Raw genomic sequence first — 25,090 nt, 5'->3', positions numbered from 1 at the left:
GAGCAATGCATCTAGACACGTACATACACATACACATACATACCTACATATATACTCCTAGACAGAAAAATAGTTGCAGAGAAAGTTTACATGTTGTCTCCCCCTTAAGCTGTGAACTTCTTGAAATCAAGAGCTAGTTTTTGCCTTTGTTTTATTCCCAGAGCTTAAGCAGATACTTAATAAATACTTTGTTGACTGACTGACTTCTAGGAGTTTTAGATTAGAAGTTATAAGGCCCTTATGAAGTTTTAAAATTTAAAAATGAACTTTTCATCTCTAAGTTACGGGATCCACATTAAAAATATGTGCCACCTTTGAAGTAACTGGTGCACAACCTAGTATGGTAAATGCCTTCTAGCTGAGGCTATGCCCCCAAATGCCCCAGTGTGGTATTGGCCCTTGCTGCTGTCCAAAATCTAGCCTTCCAGAAAGTGTATAACTTTGCCACCCCTGACATATAAGTATATAAAGACATTGCTAGTGCCTAAATTAGGTGTTGGAAAGGAAGAAAAAGATTATTCCACTTGTGGTCGTAAAGACCTGAAAATAGTTTGCCTGTTAACCCTTTATTTGATTCATTTTTTATGTGCCTGTGGACATATTCCAATTTTCTTCCTCCAAGAGAAAAGTTCTGTTTGACTTTATTCATTTCAACCATCAAAGTACATACCTCAATATTTGTACATTAATAGAAACCAAAGGTTCTCCTAAAAAATGCTCAACAGAAGAAGATTGTCTTTTGAAACTTATCTCATCATTCACTGGAGAATGTCTGCCTCTTATTATGTTCCTCATTAGTGTTCCAAGAACCCACACGTTACTTAATATCCCTTACTCTGTTAATCCATGTAGACCTCTTCTCCTTATGCAAAACTCTCCATCCTTGTGTCATGCTCTATACATGTTCTACTTTCTTTTTTGGGAAGTTACCTGACAATTGACATCGTTATTATTTCGTAAGATCTTAGATGGCGTTGTCACAGGTAGTTAGAGTCACAGAATCTCCGAGGCAGAGAGCACTTTGGTGACCATGTAGTCTAACCCATACCTGAAAGAGAATCACCTTTACATCATACCTCCAAGTGTTCATCCAGTCTTTGCTTGAAGGTCTCTTATGGAGGGAGAAAGCACTGACTGCCAAGGCAGTACCATTCACTTTTATGCAGCTTTGTTAAACACCTTTTTCTTCTTCTTATGTACATTGTAACTAGAAGGATTCCATAGACACAGATCATAACCCCTCGACATCATAGTGGAAAGCTTTATGAGTTGCCATGTCCATCATATGGTTGCCAACCTGCTTACAATAAGTCACTCCACATGGTGCTGGGCTACTCTGTTCTATGATGGTACATATTCTATTTCTAAGATGATATTCAAATCCTTTTCAAATAGGGAAGATCTGCCAGAGACCCTATAGTCTTAGAAAAAATCAAGATGAACTCCACACCAAGGTGAGGCATCAAAGTGGGGATAGCTCGAGGGTCTAACTTCCAGGTTACCTAACAAACAAGACGGCAGACTAGATTATTTTCTACAATTCTCACTAACTCTCAGAAACTAACCAGATGTGAAGTTATGTGCCAGCTATGTCCATAGGCTCAGAAACCAAGAAGCTTAATAAGGTAATAGTTGCCTTATAACTTAATAGTGAACACTGGTGCTAAAATGTTCACTCAGTAAAACCAACCTCCCAAGCCTCCCTGCTAGCAGCAAGACTCACTATCAGGAGCACTGGATTATATTCTGGCATACATACACCCAGAAATTTCCCTGCTGTTGTTTCAGTCTCTATCTGTATACCAAACCTGTGACCTTACTCCATCATTCTGTGGTAGCAAATAGCAGACCTCAGTTCTGGCTACTTTCAGAGAAGCAAGACACATAAGAGAGTAGGACCATACTTTGCTCAGACAGACTGACTCAGCAAAATAAAGCTAAGGAACTGAAAGAATTGAGACAGGGTGCCAGTTATCAGCTTATGGGCAGCACTAGGCCTGAAGGAAAGTGATTGGCATCTATCTTGGGCCAAGCCTGGCTTCCACTTGGAGAAAGGAACTGAGGATGCTGAAAAGCAAATTCCCTAACATGGGAGAAGGCCAAGAATTTTGAGTTCTAACCACTGATGGTATACTCACCATCACAGGGATAAGAGTCAGAAAGTGAGAAAAATGAGACTATAAGGAAAAATTCTTGCTTCATCACTATTGATCATACTTTCTTTCTGGATACTCTCTCCTTTATGGCTTTTATTAAATTATTTTCCCTTGGTTCTCCTCTTACCTGCCCAACCACTCCTTCTAATCTCCTTTGCTGGTTCTTCATCCATATCATACTTATTAACTATGGATGTTGCCCAAGGGTCAGTTCTAGGCTCCCAACCCCTCTCTCTATATACTCTAACTCAGTGACCTGAACTCTTTCTGGGGATATAATTCTACTCTCTCTGCCACTATATATCCAGTGCTATATGTCCAGTTCTAGGATCTCCACTGAGTTTTGGTCCCACATCTACCTGCTGAACATTTCAAGCTACATGCTTCAAAGATATCTCCAACCCATCATATTCAAAACAAAACTCATTACTTTTGCCCTTTTTTCAAACCCATGTCTGTTGAAAGTATCACCACTTATCCAGTTCCCAGGTTCAAAATCTCAGCATTATCCTGGACTTTGTATTATCCCCCAACCCAAATCACTTGCCAAATTTTACCATTGCTAGCTCTAATATCTCTTGTATCTGATTCTTTCTTTCTACTCACACAGCTACTACCTCAGTCCAGGCCCTCATCAAGTCTTGCCTAAGTTATTATAACAGTGTCCAAATTGTTTTCCTATTTCAAGTCTCTCCTCACTCCAGTCCATCGTATTCACTGCTGCCAAAGCTATTTTCTTTAAACTCAGATGTGACCATGTCACTTCTAAATCAATAAACTCCAGTGACTCCTTTCCCTCTGGGATAAAAAATAAACTCTTTTGTTTAGCTTTTAAAGCTCTTTACAACCTGTTCACAGCTTTCTTTTCAGACTCTTCATGCATTGCTCTCCCTCCCTTACTCTGTAACCCAACCAGACTGACCTTCTATCCCTCACATACCTATTTGCTCTCTGTCTTCTCCTATTCACTAGCTGTTCCATTGTCTGGAATATACTGCTTCTTCATTTCTGCCTCAAAGAATTCCTCTCTCCCTTCAAGATATGTGCTGGGCACCACCATCTACATGAAGCCTTTCTTGATTACTCTCCCCCAATTGCTACTGTCTTCTTTGCCAAACTGTAAACCATTTTATATTCATCTTTATTCTCTTCGCTTTTATGATCTACATATGTCTTTATGTTTCATTAGTAGACTTCATGGTCCTTGTGAGTTGTGATTGTTTTACTCATTTTATTTTATATCCAGAATGTAGCACATTGCCTGGCACATAGTAGGTACATAAAATATTTTTGATGATTTAGTGACTGAGAGCTGATGAAAGCCTGGACTGGAAGGTGTATGAAAAGGAGGGAACCTTTAAGAAGGATACAGTGTAGATCAGGAAGGTGTAGGAAGAGAAGGGAATCTTTAAGAATGATGCTTTGCAGATAGAAATGATAAGATTTGGCAACTGATTGAGTGTTGAAAGTGAATGAGAGTGAAAATTCAAGGGAAAATAGTAAAATTGTTGAAAAACTGGAATAAAAGTGTCATCTATAAATTTTATAATTGCTAAATAAGATGGGCTGGAAACATGAGAGGGTGAGGCATAATGGTTAGGCAGGTTGAGCTTTACATGTACTCTTACAATGTAAAGAGAAATCAAGGAAGGCACCAGCACATTAAGTGAACCCTCCATGGAGAACTTATGGAAAGATATAGCTGGGAGTTGTACAAGATGGGCAGGCATGCATAGCCTGCAATCTCTATCTTTTGAGGGAGGTAACATCAAAATAAATGAAATCACACATTAGTTTGAAAGAGAGAGAACACTGTACCACTAATGTCATTATGGAGTTCTATGGCTTTCTCTTTGGTGGATAAACTCTTACTCTCCAGGAACATTCCTCTGGTGACAGGCATTGGGTATTCATAATTCACTCTCTCACAGGGTTCTATAATAAAGTTACATAGGAGATAAACCACCATCTCATAGAGCATATTTACTTTCCAACCACAGGCTGGCAAAAAGTCCATTTATATTTCTTATATTCTTCTTTGATTTCTTAAGACTATCAAGTTTTGAGAAAGAGAACTAAAAAATTAATCATGGACTTTACAGTACAGTTTGTTCTTAAATCTTTGAAGAATCATTTTTATTTTTAAAAAAGAGTCAACTTCAAAAGAAGAAGACTTAGAAAAAGGAGGTGAAATATATAAGAAACACAAAAGTTATGGAGGAGTTGAACATGAGCTTCTTCAAAAAACCATAGAGTCCTAAAACCTGGAAACATACAGCAAAGGTTGAGAAGTATTTTAGGAGAAATAAAAAGCAGCAGTATTTTCCACAGCTGGTAGTACACTTGAGATGCTAATTACATCAAGAGGTGGTAAAGGCTGTAGATATAAATAGATCCAAAAAGGGTTTAACTAAATTCTTGCATAATAGATACATAATTTATTAGTGAGGGAAATTAGGGACAATGAGAGGTATGTCTTTTGAAATTGACATGATAGAGGACAACTAAGCCCTCCTCTATGCCTTGGTACCCAAATCAGAGTCAAAATGCCCTAACAGTTAGATGAATCCAGGAGCTAGGTCAAACACAGCCAGACAATTATTATCCTATGTTAAATTAATCAGAGATGTATCCAGAATTAGTAGGACATTTTACATCATTTATATTTAGAACTCAGCTTCTTTATTTTGAGAGATGACATTCAACATTAAAGAAAAAGCTTTACCAGTCTTATTTCATATTTACTCTAAGTAGATCATAATCACTTCACAAAGAAATGCATATGTAACTGTTGGGATATACAAGTCTAGATCTCACTTTTTTTTTTCCACTCTGAAGACCATCAGATCACAAAGAAAAATCTTGCTTGCTAAAATAAATAAATAAAGCCCCAAACTAAGAACTTTTTGGAGACTGAAAACAGTGATTTCAGATACCTATAAACTTCCTCAAAGATAAATTTATGAATTTAATAAATGTTATCACTCATTGAATTTCATTGAGGTGTGTACATTTAAAACAATCAAATAGTAAATATTGTTTAATGTAAATATTACCATTACTGATCATTTGCTTTGAATTTCAGTTCACTTGATAGATAAAAGAGCACCCCTGAACACAGCTATTTTTAAAATCATCTCATACACCATATAAATATGGCATTTCTTTTATTTGAGCTTTTTGCAGATTTCATACCATCATCTATTATTTGTGGTATTCTTTGGGTTACAAGTGGTAGTTCTGAAGTTTCATCAAAGAGAAGCTCCTCTCATGTTTGACTGCTCAAGTGCCTAGTAAAACATAAGCTTCTAACACTTCTTTTCCTATTGGATTGTTTGAATACCATGGACCCCCCAAAAAAGAACTAATGAGAATAAAAAATCTTAAAGAAAGGTACTATCATATTTTATTTTTAATTATATGTTTAAATCATCTGACATACAAATAAAAACAGGGGTGAACTTGATATGATTTTATGAACTTTCAATCCATTATAATTTTTTTAAATAAAAAAATTTGGGAGCAGGTAGGTGGCGCAGTGGATAGAGCACTAGCCCTGGATGCAGGAGGACCTGAGTTCAAATTCCCAAAGGACTAATGATGAAGCATACTATCCTACTCCAGAGAAAGAACTGATATTGTCTGAATACAGATTGAAGCATGCTATTTTCACTTTGTCCTTTCATTCTTTTTCTTTTATTTGAGTCTTCTTATACAAAATGACTAACATGGAAATGTTTTACATGATTGCACATGTATAACCTATATCTGATTTCTTACCATTTCAGGAAGTGGAAAGGAAGGGAGAAGGGAGGGATAGAATTTGGAACTCAAAACTTTTTCTAAAAAATGTTTAAAATTGTTTTAACATGTAATTAGGAGAAAATAATATTTATTTAAAAAAGATATTAAAACATTTTTACACTTCATTAAAAAAATGCTTGTTGATTGGTTGGTTTAAAAACCTATGATTTCATTGGCAGCAATCATCACAACTGCTTCATACTGGCTAGGAAATAGAGTGGTGGATCAGAGGAATAGATTAAGTATGCAAGACACAGAATTCAATGACTATAATAATCTATTATTTGATAAACCCAAAGACCCCAGCTTCTGGGATAAGAACTCACTCTTTGACAAAAACTGCTGGGAAAACTGGAAAAGAATATGGCAGAAACTAGGCATAGATCAAAATCTCACACCATATACCAAAATGAAGTCAAAATGGGTTCATGATTTAGATATAAAGGCTGATACCGTAAGCAAACTGGGAGAGCAAGGAATAGTTTATGTCAGATTTACGGAGAACAGAAGAATTCGTGACCAAACAGGAGACAGAGAACACTATGAAAAGCAAAACGAATAACTTTGATTACATTAAATTGAAAAGTTTACAAACAAAGCCAATGCAACCAAGATTAGAAGGAAAGTAGAAAATTGGGAAAGAATTTTTACAACCAGTGTCTCTGATAAGGGCCTCATTTCTAAAATACATAGAGAACTAAGTCAAATGTATAAGAATACAAGTCACTCCCCAATTGATATGGATATGAACAATGGATATGAACAGGCAGTTCTCAGATGAAGAAATTAAAGCTATCTAGTCATATGAAAAAATGCTCTAAATCACTATTGATTAGAGAAATGCGAATCAAAACAACTCTGAGGTATCACATCATACCTATCAGATTGGCCAAGATGACAAAACAGGAAAATGATAAATGTTTGAAAAGATCTGGGAAAATTGGAACACTAATGCATTGTGGGTGAAGTTGTGAAATGATCCAACCATTTTGGAGAGCAATTTGGAACTATGACCAAAGGGCTATAAAAATGTGCATACCCTTTGACCCAGCATTAGCACTTCTAGGGCTGTATCTCAAAGAGATCATACAAAAGGGAAAAAGGATCCACATGTACAAATATATTTATAGTAGCTTTTTTGTGGTGGCAAAGAATTGGAAATTGAGAGGATCCCCATCAATTGGAGAATGGCTGAACAAATTGTGGTATATGAATATAATGGAATACTACTGTGCTATAAGAAATGATGAACAGGTGGACTTCAGAAAAACCTGGAAAGACTTGTATGGTCTGATGCTGAGTGAAGTGAGCAGAACCAGGAGAATGTTGTACACAATAACAGCCACATTGTGCAATGACTAATATTGATAAACTTAACCCTTCTTGCAATACAAAGATCTAAGATATCTCCAAAAGCCTTGTAGAAAGAACTATGGAGTTTGAATGCACATCAAAGCACACTATTTGCTATTTTTTTTCTTCTGTAGTGTTTTGTATCCTCTTTTTGGTGGTTCCTCTTATTGGTTCTAATTCTTACTTACAACATTACTAATGTGAAAATATGTTTGATAGCAATGTATATGTATAGCCTATATCAGATTGCACGCTATCTAGGGGATTGAGGTCGGAGGGAGGGGTAGAAAAATTTAAAACTCAAAAGCTTATGGAAGTGATTGTTGATAATTCAAAATAAATTAATTAAAAAAAAAGAAAAATGTGCTCTATCTAGAGTCTGTTTAAAGATACTGTTATTTAAACCATGATCCAAGATAATGATTAGTCACTCAGTAACAATGTTTTGCCATTCTCATTATTATTCATTTGACATCCTTGATGAATGAGATTGATCTATTTGGGCACATGAGAAAAATCAAGAATAACAACTAAAATGTAAAATGATAAATATTTATCAAATGAAAAAAATCTCAATTTGAAGATCTCCTATGGTTATACTAGAGTATATTTAAATAGATGTAGAGAATATACAAATTTCCATGTGTTTTTCCTAACTATTCCATACACCTGATATGGCAAATTTGAGAAGTTAACACTGGCCATTTTGAGGTATCTATTTAGATTCAAACTCTGCCTCTAACATATATGAGCCCTGTGACCATGGGAAAGTCACATAAACTCTCAGGGACCTAGAAAACTCTTTAAGGCTATAAATTATAGAGGAGTTATTGACTCACATCAATGGAGAGAGTTTACCAGGGATAGGAAACCTTCAACCTCAAGGCCACATGTGGCCTTCTAGGTCCTTGAGCGCAGCCTTGTGACTGAGTCTAAGTTTTACAGAACTACAAACTGTGAAGTTTGGATTCACTCAAAGGACAATACTTAAGGACCTAGAGCACTACATCTGGCCTTGAGGCCTCAGGTTTTCCACCCCTGGTTTAAATAATGGCAATTTCCTCTACCGATGAAGTTACAGGTCCTGATGCCTCCTCACATACACAAATCTGGGACAGAATAGATCTTTAGAATTTCATTTTAGCAAGCCAAAAGATGAATTGACTTATAACTTTGTGACTTAAAGGGAGTAAGTTATTGCTATGAAGAGACAGATAATGGAGCTATAATATGTATATTTTTTTGAAAAGGTGTCACGTAAAGTCAACAAGCATTTATTAAAGTGCTTACTGTGTGCCAGGCACTGTTCTATACAATAGGAATAAACTTCTGGGAGGCAAGATGGTGGAATAAGCAGTAAGTCGCTGTCACCCTCTCAAATTGACCTATAAAAAACAAAAAAATAGTACCCCAGGAAAAATCCTAGAACAGTTGAGCCAGCGGAAAGATGGGGTGGAGCAGTCTCTTAGCCTGGGAAACTTGGATGATCAGCAAGAAAGGTCAATTTCACTTGGGTAAAAAAGGGAGCACATTCGAAGACAGGAAGCATCCCAGCAAGCTGGCAACAAGCCCCACCTCAGCAAATGAGAGGGAGATCTTGAGCCCAAGTGTGATGAAGCAGGTAAACACCAACACCATGACCCCCCACATGCCTTGGCATAGCCAGGAGAACTGTCAGACTCCCACTTGGAGAAAAATCACATGCAGAGGCTCAGTCCTGGGCAGACAGGTGTCCTCCAGCATCCGGACCTCCACATGCTTCAGTGTAGCCCTAGGGAAATGCAGAAAACCCCACCTGGCCCCAGCACAAACCAGACACCACCAATTGGACCACAGCTCAGCACCAGGTAAGCTGACAAACCCCTACAGCCTACTGTGGGCAGCCTGAGGCCCCTGCACACAAATCCAGTGGCCAACATTCCTGACTCCCAGCACAAGACGCTTGGGACAATGGTCCCTGTACCCCAGAAGCAGAGCTCAACTTTAAAAGTCAAGAAATAGGCAAATAGGAGGAGCAAAAATAAACACTGACCATAGACTCTTTTTATGGGTACAGGGAAGATTAAAACACAAACTCTGAAGAGGACAACATTGTCAATATACTTCCATCCAAAATGTCAAAGGGAAATATGAACTGGTCTCCAGCCCAAAAAGTCTTCTTGGAAGAGCTCAAGAAGGATTTTAAAAGTCAAATAAGAAAGGTAGAAGAAAAAAATGGGAAAAAAATGAAATGTATGCAAGACACAGTCAACAGCTTGGAAAAGAAAGGACAAAAATTGACCATAGAAAACAAATCTGTAAAAAATACAATTGGCCAAATGGGGAAAAGTACACTGAAGAAATCAACTCCTTAAAAAGTAGAATTGGCAGAATGGAAAATGATGTACAAAAGCTAACTGAAAGAAACATTTTGTTAAAAATTAGAATTGGGCAAGTTGAAGCTAATGACATTATAAGACATCAAGAATCATTTAAACAAAATCAAAAGCATGAAAAAATAAAAGAAAACATAAACTACCTCATTGGAAAAACAACTGACCTGGAAAATAGATCCAGAAGAGACAATTTAAGAATTTTTAGTCTACCTGAAAGTCATGATGATAAAAAAAAAAAGATGCTGGACAGCTTCTTTCCTGAAATCATCAAGGAAAACTTTCCTGAGATACTAGAACCAGAGGGTAAAATAGTCATTCAAAGAAAGACTCCACCAATCACCTCCTGAAAAGGATCCTAAAATGAAAACTCCAAGGAATATTAGCCAAATTCCAGAATTATTGAGCAAAGGAGAAAATACTGCAAGCAGCCAGAAAGAAACAATTTTAATATCATGGAACTACAGTCAGGATTATGCAGGACCTAGCAGCTTCTACATTAAAGGATCTGAGACCTTGGAATATGATGTTCTGTAAGACAAAGGAGCTTGGATTGCAACCAAGAATCAACTACCCAGCAAAACTGATCAAAATCTTTTAGGGGAGGAGATGGATATTCAATTAAATAGGGGACTTTGAAATTTTCCTGATGAAAAATTCAGAGCTGAACAGAAAAATTGATCTTCAAATAAAAGACTCAAGAAAACCATAAAATGGTAAACAGGAAAGGGAAAAAAATCATGTTTTTCTATAAGGTTAAACTGTTTAAATCCCTACATGGGAAGATGATACTTGTAACTCTTAAGAACTCTATCTTTATTATGACATTTAGAAGGGATATACATAGACAGAGGGTGTGGGTATAAGTTGAATTTGATGTGAGGATTAAAAAATTAATTAAGGGGTGGGGAAAAAGATTGTACTGGGAGAAGAGGAGGCAAAAAAGGGTAAATTACATCCCAAGAAGAGGCTCAAAGACCTATTACAGTAGAGGGAAAGAAGGGAGAAAGGCAAGCATTGTTTGAACCTTATTCTCATCAGATTTGGCTCAAAGAGGGAATAAAAAACTCACTCAATTGGGTATAGAAATTTATCTTAATTTATAGGAGGTAGAAGGGTAAAGGGGAAATAAAAGGGATGTCAATTTGAGGCAGGCAGTGGTCAGAAGCAAAACACTGATGAGGAGATAAAGGGAAAAGGAGAAACGGGTCAGGAGAGAATAGGACGGAGAGAAAGACACAATTAGTAATCATAACTGTGAATGTGAATGGGGTGAACTCTCCCATAAAATGGAAGTGGAATGCAGAATGGATTAAAAACCATAAGCCTATGATATATTGATTACAAGAAACACATTTGAAGCAGAGAGATGCACACAAAGTAAAAGTAGAAGGCTAGAGCAGAATATATTATGCTTCAGTTGAAGTAAAAAAAAAAAAAAGCAGGGGTGGCAATCCTAATCTCAGACAAAGTAAAAGTAAAAATAGATCTAATTAAACGAAATAAGGAAGGGAAACTACATCCTGCTAACAGGTACCATAGACAATGAAGTAATATCAATACTAAATATATGTGCACCAAGTGGTATAGTATCCAAATTCTTAGAGGAGAAGTTAAGTGAATTACAGGAAGAAGACGGCAAAACTATACTAGCAGGTGACCTCAACCTTCCCCTCTCAGAAATAGATAAATCTAATCACAAAATATACAAAAAAAGAAGTGAATGAGGTAAATAGAATCTTTGAAAAGTTAGATATGGTAGACCTCTGGAGAAAATTGAATGGGTATAGAAAGGAATGTACTTTTTCACAGTGGTACATGGAACCTACACAAAAATTGACCATGTACTAGGGCATTAAAAAAACTCACATTCCAATGCAAAAAGGCAGAAATATTAAATGCATCATTTTCAGATCATGATTCAATAAAAATTACATGTAACAAAGGGCCATGGAAAGATAGATGAAAAATTAATTGGAAACTAAACAATTTCATCCTGAAGAATGAGTGGGTCAAACAACAAATTACAGAAACAATTAATAACTTCATCAAGGAGAATGACAATAATGACACAATGTACCACAACTTATGGGATGCAGTGAAAGCAGTTCTTAGGGGAAAGTTTATATTTCTAAATGCTTACATGAATAAAATAGAGAAAAAGATCAATTAATCGAACAAGCACCTAAAAAAGCTAGAAAAAGTAAATTAAAAATCCCCAATTAAATAACAAATTAGGAATTCTGAAAATCAAAGGAGAGATTAATAAAATTGAAATTAAGAAAACTATTAAACTAATAAAAAATAAAACTAAGAGCTGGTTTTATGAAAAAAAACAATAAAATAGATAAATCTTTGGTGAATTTGATTAAAAATAAAGAAGGGAACCAAATTACCAGTATCAAAAATTAAAAAGGGAAAATTCAGCACCAATGAAGAGGAAATTAAAACAAGAATTAGGAGCAATTTTGTCCAACTATATGCCAACAAAGATGACAATCTAATTGAAATGGATGAATATTAACAAAAATACAAATTTCCCAGCTTAACAAAAGAGGAAAAAATACTTAAATAACCCCACTTTAGAAAAATAAATTGACCAAGAAAAATATCTCCAGGGCCAGATGGATTTACAAGTGAATTCTACCAAACATTTAAAAAACAATTAATTCCAATACTATAAAAACTATTTGGAAAAATAGGTGAAGAAGGAGTCCTGCCAAATTCTTTTTATGATACACATATCAGCTGATACCTAAACCAGGAAGAGCCAAAACAGAGAAAGAAAATCACAGAGCAATTTCCTTAATGAATACAGATGCAAAAAATTTAAATAAAATATTAGCAAAGAAGTTACAGCAACTTATCATAGGTGCTTTGTGATTCAATAACCAATTGTATTAACACGGATATCCTCCTGATACAGGGTTGGGGATCTTCTGACTCTCAGGTCACGTGGCCCTCTAGGTCCTCAAGTATGGCCCTTTGACTGAATCCAGGACTGAATCCATCAGATATTAGAATATTAAAATATGGAAGAAGTCCTGCAATTCTTTGAGTAGTCCCACTATGTAAACTCAGGAATGGATACCAATGGATAAGAGTTACAAAGGATGTATTGATTGTTTTTGTAGCACTGGAGGAATAGTTTGTCAGTCATAAAGCATTTATTAAATGCTTACTATGTACCAGGCACACTGTGAATTCAAATGTAAGCAAAACAAAACAACAACCACAAAAAACAGTCCCTGTCCTTAAGGACAGAGGAAAGCACATAAAAGGAAGCTAAGGGGAGAAGTGGCATAAGTTACCTAGGCAGGGGCATAGTAGAAAAGTCCAACAATCAGGAGTGGAGACTGGAAAGAACTGAAGACATAGTTGTCCTGGGCCTCTTCTTTAAATATAGGTTCTGGGAGGAGTCATCCAATTAGAGGAAGAGGCCATAAGGTCTGAGGGTACTCCCAATGTGTTAATTCCAGGGTTTGAATACTCACATTGATGAGATTATGGATCCACTAAAGTATGTCTTAGGGATACTTGGGCTATCCATTTGTTAGTTCTCATTGTCACTCCATACTTGGCCCATCTCCTTGCCTTATTAATGGCTTTTTCATAAGTTACTGAACACTTCTAAAAAAGGTTGATCTGATTCATTTTATTTTATTTTTTTGATTCATTTTATATTAAAATGAACCTATCAATTTTCTATGAAATCAAGAAATATAAGGTTATTATGAACATAAATATGTATTAATGACACTAAGTTTTGGTGTTATATAATAGACAACAGAAATTCAGTCCATGAGTAGGGAGAGTGATTTGCTGCCAAGGAACAAAAGTACTCAGCCATTTAAATCTTCTCCAAATAGCCCAACCCTTTTCAGTTGAATATTCCAAAGAAGTATGATGGGAGAATTTAAAAGCAGCATCCTCATCACTTTCACACTCAGTTCCTATTCTGTTTGAGGAAGGAGAGCTCTGGGGATACATTTCTCAGTTAGGGATATGACAAGGACTAGAGATTAAAGAAATGAAAATTAAAACAATTCTGAGGTATCACCTCACACCTATCAGATTGGCTAATATGACAAAAAAAAAGGAAAATAAATATTGGATGGGATGGGGGAAATTGGGACATTAATGCACTATTAGTGGAATTGTGAATGGGTCACCATTCTGGAGAGCAATTTGGAACTATGGCCAAAGGGCTATAAAAATGTGAGTCTCTGACAACATCTCTAGTTTTGATCCAGCAATACCAATACTAGGTCTGTACCCTGAAGAGATTTGTTTCAAAAAGGGAAAAAAACCTATATTTACAAAAATGTTTACAGTAGTTCTTTTTGTGGTATCAAAGAACTGGAAATTAAGGGCATGCCCATCAATTGGGGAATGGCTGAACAAGTTATGGTATATGATTGTGATGAAATGCAATTGTGCTATAAGAAATGGCAAGTAGGATGCTTTCAGAAAAACCTAAGAAGACTTATATGAACTGATGCAAAGTGAAATGAGCAGAACTAGGGCAATATTGTACACAGCAATAGCAATGTTGTAAGATCATCAATTTTTAGCTGTTCTCAGCAAGACAATAATCCAAAACAATTACAAAGGATTTATGATGAAAAATGCCATTCACCTCAAGAAAAAGAATTGATGGAGTCTAAATGCAGGTCAAGGCATACTTTTTTTTTGCTTTCTTTATTATTCTTGGGGTTTTTTGGCCTGAATTTTTATTTGTTTACATATAAATAAGAAAAAAATATTTTAAAAATCAACATCGCAAAAAAAATTAAAATATAATAAAATAAAATGGCAAGTCTGAAATAATTCTATACAACTGTAATGAGCTAATTTTTTGAGAAAAAATTAGAAGCTACTTATCATGAGGTATACATATTGCAAGTGAAGATAGGACAGCACAAAGTGACTCCAAAATGTTTTCTTTTTAGTGATTATGTGCACACCAGTCTGAGTAATTAATCTTCATTCTGCTCATTATATGTTGAACAAGAAAAATAGGGGCAGGGGGAAATCCTAGCAGGATATGAGAGGTCACATATCAAATCTGTAAATAAAGTAATTTTTTTTAATTGTTTCATATATATACATTTATTTAACTTATATATAAATTTATATATTTGTATAAATTATATATATATATTTATATATAATTTAATTTATTTTATATATTATATATATAATTTTACGGTTACAAGAAACCTTATAAATTATATCTCATTTAAACCTCAAAGCAATACCTTAAGAGAATTTTGCTATAAGGATAAGACAATTTTAGTCTTAGGAAAAGATCTGGAAGCAGGATCTGTTATTTAAAAAAATAGGAAAGGTAGAGATTTTTGGAATCTACAGCATCTTGTCATTACCCAGACTGCCTGTTTTGAGGGACAAACTGTGACTTCTTTAGACACCTGTACCCTTCTCCTACCTTGTACTTCTTCCCTTTTCTGGAATCTTTTAGGCCCAGAAATATCTAGCCTCATAGACATTGGAGAAATGCCACATTTCTCATAAAATCCCCAGATTTTCTCACCTCTGAGTTGCTCTACAGCAAGTAAAGACAAGGTACCAAAGGTGTCCCACCCACTGAATGAGGAGAGCAGCAATAGCTTCCTGTAATAAGCCCAGGATAAGGAATATCCTCTTAAAGGAACATCATGCTATGACCTACACACTGTGGCTCTTTATTGAGTCTCTGACATCTCTAGTTGTGCTCCATTCATGTCCTTCCCCATCTGGTTATGGAGGTATCAACTGCCAAACACTGTGCTCCCTACTTGAAATGTCTCCATTTAAACCATATAACCTTCTTTTAAAGAGGTCATATAAACCCTTTGCATTGAATGGCTTTCTAATTAAGTCCTCAAAACACTGCATCAGAAAAGAATGCATTTAAATGCTAAGGATCTGTTCATCAAGAAAAAAGAATTCCAGAGTTCACAGCTTACACAAAATTAAAATTTCTTTTAATTACATATTTTAGCAAATTTTAGTTTGTTATCTCTCTGGCCTCTACCACTTTTATTGTAACCTGACCACAAGATCATAACATTTTAGAAATAGGTCTTAAAGATCATCTAGATAGAATTCTTGACCTGGGGTCAAGAGATATAATTTATAAGAACATTATATATGTGTGTATATGTACACATATATACACACACATACATATATGTATATAGACATATATACATATATACATATATTAATATGCACAATATGTGTATGTATGTACGTACATATACATATTAATATTTTAATATATAATTATCCCTTCCATATTGCAAGAGTTAGGGGTGTGGCAATCCTGCAATCTGGAAAAGCCATATAAAATTTTTTGGCCCTCCTTTCATACTAGAGAAGAAGTCTGAATTATTATGGTATTAAAAGATAAAATATATTGATATTATACAATAATATACATTTTATGGATTTCTGAGTTACTAAACTTTTTCTGTGTCATCTGCTGGCCTTTGCATGTCATCTGTGGCTTCCACAAAACTCTGAAGAAATTCCCATTTAATTTCTTATGCCAATCCATGATATCCTTGAAACCTCAAAGGGGAAAGTTGTGATGTGGAAGGAATAACTATAATTAGCTTCCTTACTAATCTTATGGATTGTATTTTACACATTTTAAAAATGTTATTCTGATAAAGTCCAAGGGATTGATTAGACTACAAAAGTTATCCATGACACAAAAATTCGGTTAAGAACGCCCGATGTAGATCAACACCCTTCTATTACCAATGATGAAATTGAGGCCCACAGTTAAGTGACCTTTTTGAGGTCAAATAGCCAGTAACTAGTTCTGAGACTAGAATCCAGATCTTCTGACATTATTTCCAGTGCTATCTTATTAATAAAATCAAGTCAGCGATGGAGATGTGAAAACATCTATTTTTTTTCTTTTTAATTCCTCCTTTGTTCAGAAATATTTTTATTTACATAGACTATACATTTCCAGGAATCCACTTCAAACAACATAAGGAAGCCATTCTTTCAGGCCTTGATACAGGAGGGACCTGGAAGCTATCCAGTTTCTTCATCCTGACCCTTATAATATTTTTCCCTGTAAACTTCTCCACGCTAAGAATAAACATCTCTTCTCTCAGAATGATGCAAAGCATCAGGCTATGCAGGAAAAACGAACAAGTATTTGGCTTTCAAAAACCTTCACCGCTGGGATGCAAAATACATAAAAATGGCAAATAGAAAAGCCCTGAAGTTGGTATAGCAGTTATCAAGGAACTGTAGGTACCATCTAACTTGAAAGCAAGGTTTACTCCAGCTAAGTGCCAATGAGGCTACCTGGAGGTAAGTGGGGTATACTTACAGTTCATCCAAGAAGATTGCCTTTTATAACTCAAAAGTCTGAATGGAAATTACATAAGGAAGAACAGCAGTTTAAAATGTCGAGTGTTCTTATATAACAAGGTAAGCTCATAGGGAACTTTTCTGTTTTCAATGACTTTGAATTTGGAATCAATTTTAAAGTTATTTGCCGAATGAATGACTGAATAAACTTCCAAAGAAGATTGCCACAGATGTGCTGCAATGAGGATAATCTGTCTGCAAAGCATCCAAAGTGGATCACATGCTAATCAACCCCCAGAGAATTTAAATCTCAACTTGTACTTAAGTGCATTGTACATTGCTGTAGTTTAACATTATACCTACTAACAAGAAACAGGAAATATTTGGTGTAAAGAATTCAGGTTCTCACACTGATTTTCTATGCCCAAAATCATCTGGGCACTCCCAGTTGTCAATTGTATACAACATACACATTAAGGTCCTTAGAGATCATCCCGTTTTTCTCACATAATTTACTAAATCACATTAAAACCATACCTGTCAATCCATCAAAAAGTAATGGTTATGCTCCTAGTATATGCCATTCTTCATGCAAGGTGCCAAGCATACAAAGATTAAGATCATAGTCCCTCCCCTCAAGAAACTTACATTTTATCAAAAAAGAACACACACATGGATATACCAAACAGATATAAAACAAATGCAAGGTAATTTCAGGAAGTCATTAGAAGCTAGGAAAACAAAAAGTGACTCAAAGAGGAGATGGCATTTCAGCTGAGCTTCGAAAGAAACTATATTTTCTTATTGTCTTCATTATGTAACACAGGATCTTGAGCTGATTTCTCAAACCTCTCACAGACACTGAGAAGTTGGATCCCCAGAGGCTGGTACATCTCACCTCAGAGTTTTAAGGGTTTAGAAGGGTCTTTCTAATGCATAGCCAACAAATTCCCATTGAAGTGCTTCCCCTTATGATCATCAAGTGACATTAATTAGTCAGCCAGACTTAATTAGCTTCTACAAATAAATATTTAGTAAGGGAGTATAGTTGGCAGAGAGCAGCTAGGTGTTACGGTGGATAAAGCACTAAGCCTAGAGTCAGGAAGATTGCATCTTCATGAGTTCAAATCTGGCTTTAGACAATTACTAGCTATGTGACCCTGGGCAAGTCACTTAACCCTTTTTGTCTCAATTTCCTCATCTGTAAAACAAGCTGGAAAGGGAAATAGCAAACCACTCTAGTAACTTTGCCAAAAAAAACCTCAAATGGGTTCATAAAGAATCAGACACAACTGAAATGACTGCATAACAACAAATAGTTGGTAGAACCCTCTGTCCCTGAAAGTCTGACATACTCTTCCACAAGTACATACAGGGTCCAGGGGAAAATGAACTCAGTCTTAGAGAGCACATATAGCAAAAGAGTAACTCAGCTCCTGGAAGTTCTTTTGCTGGAGTTTTCAAAATATTCTTCCTAGGTGTGGTATTGTTTTTTCTCCCTTGAATCTGCCTTTCCTCATTAAACTAGTTTATCCCTGGATCCTCAAGCAGACACTAACACCAATTGCCATTGTCCCTTAGAATATTGCTATAACACTGATGAAAAAAATCCAAATCCTCTCGTCCCCCAAAGTATACAAGATCTTCCTCCGGTTAAGGGTGGCAAAGGAGACTGGGAACAAGGCCAAGACTTACCCTTAAGCAATTCTTCCTCAAGCCTTGGGTGGAATGGTTCCCTTCTAGCTCACCGCTTGCTTCAATCCCCAATTTCAAAGTAGATAACTGGTTTTATACAAGGCCCTGAGGGTGTGGCTAAGTCCCTAAACCAATATCGAGAGACTTTTACTTGTATTTAGTTGAAATGTCCAGTCCTTGCTCATGTCCAGCTCATGCCTAATTTACTTATTTCATTGAGAGATATGTTCTCAACTGATAAAGGTAACAGGATCAAAAGCTTATTTAAACTCTCACCCTTACAATCATGGAGTTTCCTACTACATCTATTATATATTGAGAATCTAAGAAAATAAACTGTTTTCTTTAAACTGAGTTTTCAAAATTATTTTGTTCTTTTAAAGGGTCAGTTTAGAAAGAGAAAAGATGAAGTACTTTCTAAGGAATTCATCCATTCAGCAATTATTTATTAAGATCTTATTATGTTTGATGCAATGGAAGAGATGCGAAGATAAAAAGTCATAGTATTTACCCTCAAGAAGCTTATAATCTTGTAGGGGGTGATATGACTAGCAAACACATAACTGTGATGCAAACAAGTGCTTAAGACAGGTAGAAAGGCTTTATAATCAGATGAGAGGGCTCAAAGAAGACCCCATGAACAAAGTAGCATTTGTGTTGGGCCTTGAAGGATGGATAGAATATCAGCAGGGAGAGAGAAAAATATATACCATTTATCCAACACTTTAAGATTTGCACAGAACCTTGCATGCTAATGTATTTCAGCTGATCTTCACAATAGTCTCATGAGATAGCTATAGATATCATTATACACATTTTACATAGGAAAAAACTGGCTCAGAAAGGCTGCCCATAGTTACAAATCTAGTAAGTATCAGAAGCAGGATTCAAACCTCCATATTTCTTTTTTTTTTTTTTAACAGTGATAAACAGTCTTTATTCAGGCAATGAAACATGAACAAATATATTAGTACTTACTATAATAATTCCATTGCATAAGTATAACTCTTACAAATATTTACTTAACATATGAGGAGGGAAATTATTATACATATAAAATTTATGTAGAAGATCATTACATATACAATGCAATCCTGGTAGGAGTCAAACAGCTTTCACTCCTCCCTATGGGAAAAACTTCCATATTTCTGATGAGTATAGTTATCATAAATCTCTCTATGGATGGAAGGAGGCATTCCAAGAACAAGGAGATAAATGAATAAATCTCTGAGGAGGGAAAGCTCAGAGAATATTTAGAGAATAGTTCAGAAAAACTAAAACATAAAGTACATGATGATGTGTAATGTAAATTACAGAAGAAGGCAGATTATGGAGGACCTTGAATGCCAGGTTAAAGATTTTGATTTTTATTTAGTGTTACTTTGAGAGACCACTGAAGGATTTTTTGAGGAGTATAGCAAGATAATTGTATCTGGATATTAAGCAGATTAATCTTGCATATATCTGTAGGATAGATTGAAGAAGGAAGAAAATGGATGGAGAGGCCTATTAGGAAGTTATTATTTTATCTTTATAACATAAAATTTTTTAATCTTTACTAGAGGTGGAAGGGAAGTCAAACTGAGCTTTCCACAGGGATATCTCATGGAACTGCTAATGTCATTTTTATAAACACTATTATTTTGACTTTATAGGTCCTGGCTGCTCTAGCTAGCATTTACTTATGGCTTTGAAGTTTGCAAAGTATATTACAAATATCTCATTTGATCTTCATAATAACCCTATGAGGTAGATGCTGTTATTATCACTCTATTTTCCAGATGAGGAAACTGAGGCAGACAGAGGTTAAGAGACTTGCATGTGGTCACAGAACTAATAAGTGTCTGGGTAATGCCTGATGCAGTGCTCTAACCAGTGTGCCACCCAGCTGCCTCCAAGGGGAGCTTAGAAGACATCAAGTTCTACTACCTCATTTTACAGATGAGGAAACTGAGGTTCAGAGAGGTTAAGTGATTTCTTAAGGTCATTTCTAGTAAGCATCTGAGACAGAATTTGAAACTAGATCTCGATGACTCCAAATACAGTGCCTTATGTAATTGAATATGCTTCCTAACACACCTTTCCATTACTATGAAAATCCTCTTCTACCACCAATCCCCAGCAGACTAAATTTTTAACAAAATTAGGACAGTGAATGGTATCTCCAAAAAACAGATTTCTATATATAGAACATATCCTTTAGTAATCAAGTAACATCTAAGTTTAGGCAGCATATATACTTACTTTTTCAGTTTCTCTCGAATGTTTGGATCTTTAATTTCATTATGGAGGTCCTCAAAGTTCTCAACAGAAGTTAAGTTACAGAAAACCCTGAAGTCAGTATATGGTGGGATTCCATGGTCACGTCCCCTTTGGATGTTGGTGGCAGCTAAATCCAAAGCCACAGAATGTGCCATAGAAAACAGCTTCTCTGTTAGTTCCAGATTGAGAAGCTGAGAAGGCACCCGTAATTTTCCAGCAACACCAAAGAGCCCACGGAGAAGTGGATCGATGCCACCCTCCTGAATTATCCTGAAGGGTGAGAAGAAGGCCTTGTGGAGAGGAAGATGGCCTTCAGGGATTTCACCAAAGGTGTCATTCAAGCGATAAAGAATGGGATTGATCAATGTGTGGCCAAATCTGAATGCTGCGGTAGCAAAAGAATTAATAATTCCTGAATTCACATTGGGGTTGTACCCCTTATAATGACCTAGCATCTTCATACCACGATCCCCAAGAATCTTGGGCAGCCAGTGACTGTATGTGATATGTTGCATCTGTGCGCCAACAATTTTCCTGGCTTCATTATAAATTGTATCTCCATCCCAGTGTGGGTTCAGTGTAAACAATTCTGTGGCTATCCGATTGTGTTCTCGGAACCACAAAGTATGCATGGCTGTCAGAGCAAGCTGCTCATTGGCTCTGTGGTCCCCAGCAAGGAAGCATGGGATCAGACTTTCATTTTCATCCCGTGTACATTCAGTTGGTGGGCCTGTGGAAAATGGCAGTAAGTGCTTTTCAGAAGAGGGGATAGGTAGCCCTTTCTTAAGCAGACCTCTCTGATCTGTATGATCCCTAAGCTCTTCTGACTCCCGATCAGAACTTCCATAAACATTAGAAGCATCGATGTAGGCTGTTAATTGGTTAATTTGTTCTCTTGCATAGACTGAGCTCATCATCAAGGAAGTCATACCACTTCCACAAACAGGGCTGGAACGGACAAAAAACATACATTGTGAATTTGCTGCCCGAGCATCATTCTGAGGGACAAGGATAGGGAAACAAGGAGGATCATTAGTACACACAGAGCTACATGACTGACCATCGGAAAAACGAGACATACTTAATGCAGGCACTGTTTGGTCTAAGTCATGATCTAAAAATTGGCCCCATTGCATCAACATGTGAGTGTATCGATCATCAGGGGTAATGGTTGCTGTCCCAACCATTTTTGTGGAGACAATCCTGGGTAGTGGTAGTGGATACTGGGTAGTGGAAAATGAGTTTGGGCTGACGCCTCGGGGCAAATTGAAGCCATTTTCATATACAGGTTTTAGAATACGTTCAAAAGCAGTCATAGAAGCCCCCCACATTGGGTTCTGTAAGTTGTTACATGTGCCATCATGAGTTCTATACTTTTGATGGAAACAAATATCAGAGCAATTTGGAGAGCGTCTGTGGGCTGTACATCCAGAGAGGTTGGCAATGAGGTTGAGGTAGTGTGGAGACACCAAGTCATTGTAACGAAATTCTGAAATACAGAACAATGGAAAAATATTAAAATAGCTCAAAAAAACCCGACTTGAAAGATAATTTATGAAATGTTGAAAATGTGTAACAGTGTGGGAATATTGGGAATGCATAATCCAGTGTTCATTGATTGAGGATTCTACACAGAGCCAACCCATGATGGCTGGGGTTAATTTTTTTATTCATCCATTCACTCATTCATTCATTTATTTATTTTGCGAGGCAGTCTGGGTTAAGTGACTTGCCCAGGTCACACAGGTAGTAAGTGTTAGATGTCTGAGGCCAGAATTGAACCTAGGCCTTCTGACTCTAGGGCTGGTGCTCTATCCACTATGCCACCTAGCTGCCCCAGCAATTAAAAAATTGCTCATTTTCAAATGATCAAAGAAAAAAATCCCTAAGCAAAGAAGGATGTGTGTGTGTGTGTGTGTGTGTGTGTGTGTGTGTGTGTATTAAAAGGACCACACTTATCCTCTGCCCCTTAAAAAGAAGGCCTTTCATAATGGTCTTGCATTTGCTAACAGAAAGTCTCACTTCCTGACTTCTATGAAAACATTTTCATATAAGTTTTAAGAGTAAAATCAAAGAGTATTTCAGATTTTCACAAAGGCAACAAAATGATACAAAGGAATATAAACAGCTAAATAATATAGGTTAGAAGTTAAAATGACATGCACTCAAAAATCATAAGTTAATTCATATAGTAAAACAACTTAAAACCCACATATGCAAAAAATGTAGGTATAAAAATAGAATTATCAGATAACAAAGTAATGAAAATGTGATTTGTATAGAACACATATACATGGTTGAAAGAGATATATATATACACATACATATATATGTATAGATGAATAACCCACTTATTAGTGAGTAGATAAGTATAATTCATCATGTCTTCAATGTTCAGTTCATGAGCTATTTCTTTTAAGAAGCATTTCCTGATTACCCCAATTGTTTGAATCTCTCTGAAATAGCTTTATTTATTTTGTACATAGCCTATATTTTCATATCTATGTATCTTCTGCCCTAAAGCTTAAAGGTTGTCTCATTTTTTGTTCCTGAATTGTTGGCCCCTAGCAGTCCCTGACATTTACTAAGAACTTCAGAAATGCTTGTTGATTTATTTGACTGATTAATTCATTGATATACATAGAAACAATGAAAATACAATTTGAAAAAATATATTCATGTTTATATACATGTATGCATAGACACACATCATTATCAGAACTTCAAGGAAACTGACAAAGTAACAGGAAGCTCTAGGGCATAATTCCAAAGAGAAGATCTATTAAATATGACTTAAATAAGTAAATATTAGAAGATAAATATCTGGGGCTAGAGACAGCTGAGTGGTACAGTGGATAGAATACCAGGTCTGGAGTTATCTTCCTAAATTTGTCTCCGACTTCAAACACTTAGTACCTGTGTGACCCTGAGCAAGTCATTTACCCCTTTTGCCTCGATTTCCTCATGTATAAAATGAGCTGGAGAAGGAAATGGCAAATTACTTGTATCTTTGCCCAGAACACCCCAAACAGGGTCATGAAGAGTCAGACATGACTAAAAAAAACAACTGAACAACAATTTGAGGCTATAAAACACCAAGCAAAAACTTAAAGCTAAGGATATGGATAAAGCAGAGGATATTCCTTTAAAATAAAAAAAAATCAACTTATTGGTAAACACAAAGTTAACCAGTTGACACATAACGAAAGTTTATATTTTTTATAAATCCATATTGTTGTTTGTCCTTAGTTTTCAAAGAGGACCAATGACATCACCTGTAATATCTTGACTCACATGTGTATTGAATTTAAGTGAGATAGAATTACACAAAATTATCTGCCTCACTCTCTTCCAGAGCCATTGACGTCCAGTGGACGGACAAAAGTCAGGATGACTGGCAATGCCCCATGATGCAGCGGATGACCTTGGTGTCTTCAATGCCTGACCAAGCTCTAAGCGCTCCACAGCACATGCTTTAGCCCCCTAGATGACTATTGGAACAAATAGTTCTCATCTGCCCATTCTGCAGGGGGAAGTCTTTCCATGCTTGGGGTAGACATCTCCCTAACCTGCCAACTGATTTAAGGCCTGTTTGTTGCCCTCAACTTGGTTTAGCCTGTCTGACAAGGCGGGTTAGTGGGGTGTGGCCACTGTGCAAGGTACAGCTTCTTGGAGCCACAGGTGAGAGTTGGGGTATAGGGAATATTCAGGGAGACCAGCACCTCTGAGTGTGAGGGCTTGCCAAGCCCTTTTCAGGGCTGCTTCTCCACCTTTGGTGTTCACTTCTCACCCAACTCTCACCTGTGGCTCCAATAAATCCACATATCATCAATATGAGTGTTTGCTCCAGTGGTAGAGAGTCATGTCTTCTTATCCCCATTTACTTATACATCATACACACATACACACACACATACATACACACATTTCTATATATGTATGTGTGTGTATATATATATATATATATATATATTCCCATTTCCATATAAATACACATATATTCTAATATATACTTATGTATATGTATGGAAATGGGGAAAAAAATCACACAAGAAGTCATGAATTTCCACCACTGCAGTAACGTGTGTGTATGTATGTGTGTGTGTGTGT

The 25,090-nt window shown here is 36.2% G+C and overlaps 1 protein-coding gene across 1 annotated transcript in view; it reads right to left on the bottom strand.

Annotated features, from left to right (window-relative positions):
* The window catches only part of LOC114031871 (peroxidasin-like protein), a 475,034-nt gene that overhangs the window by 41,137 nt on the left and 408,807 nt on the right, over positions 1 to 25,090 (bottom strand). Inside the window, exon 17 of the mRNA XM_027847056.1 lies at positions 20,963 to 22,469. Coding sequence (XP_027702857.1) covers positions 20,963 to 22,469 — 1,507 coding nt within the window. The remainder of the gene's footprint in view (positions 1 to 20,962; positions 22,470 to 25,090) is intronic.

The sequence above is a fragment of the Vombatus ursinus genome, unplaced genomic scaffold (assembly GCF_900497805.2).
Source record: "Vombatus ursinus unplaced genomic scaffold, bare-nosed wombat genome assembly UNPS02015255.1, whole genome shotgun sequence".
Lineage (NCBI taxonomy): Eukaryota > Metazoa > Chordata > Mammalia > Diprotodontia > Vombatidae > Vombatus > Vombatus ursinus.
Note: the sequence above shows the minus strand (reverse complement) of the source record. Positions and strands in the feature narration are given on the sequence as shown.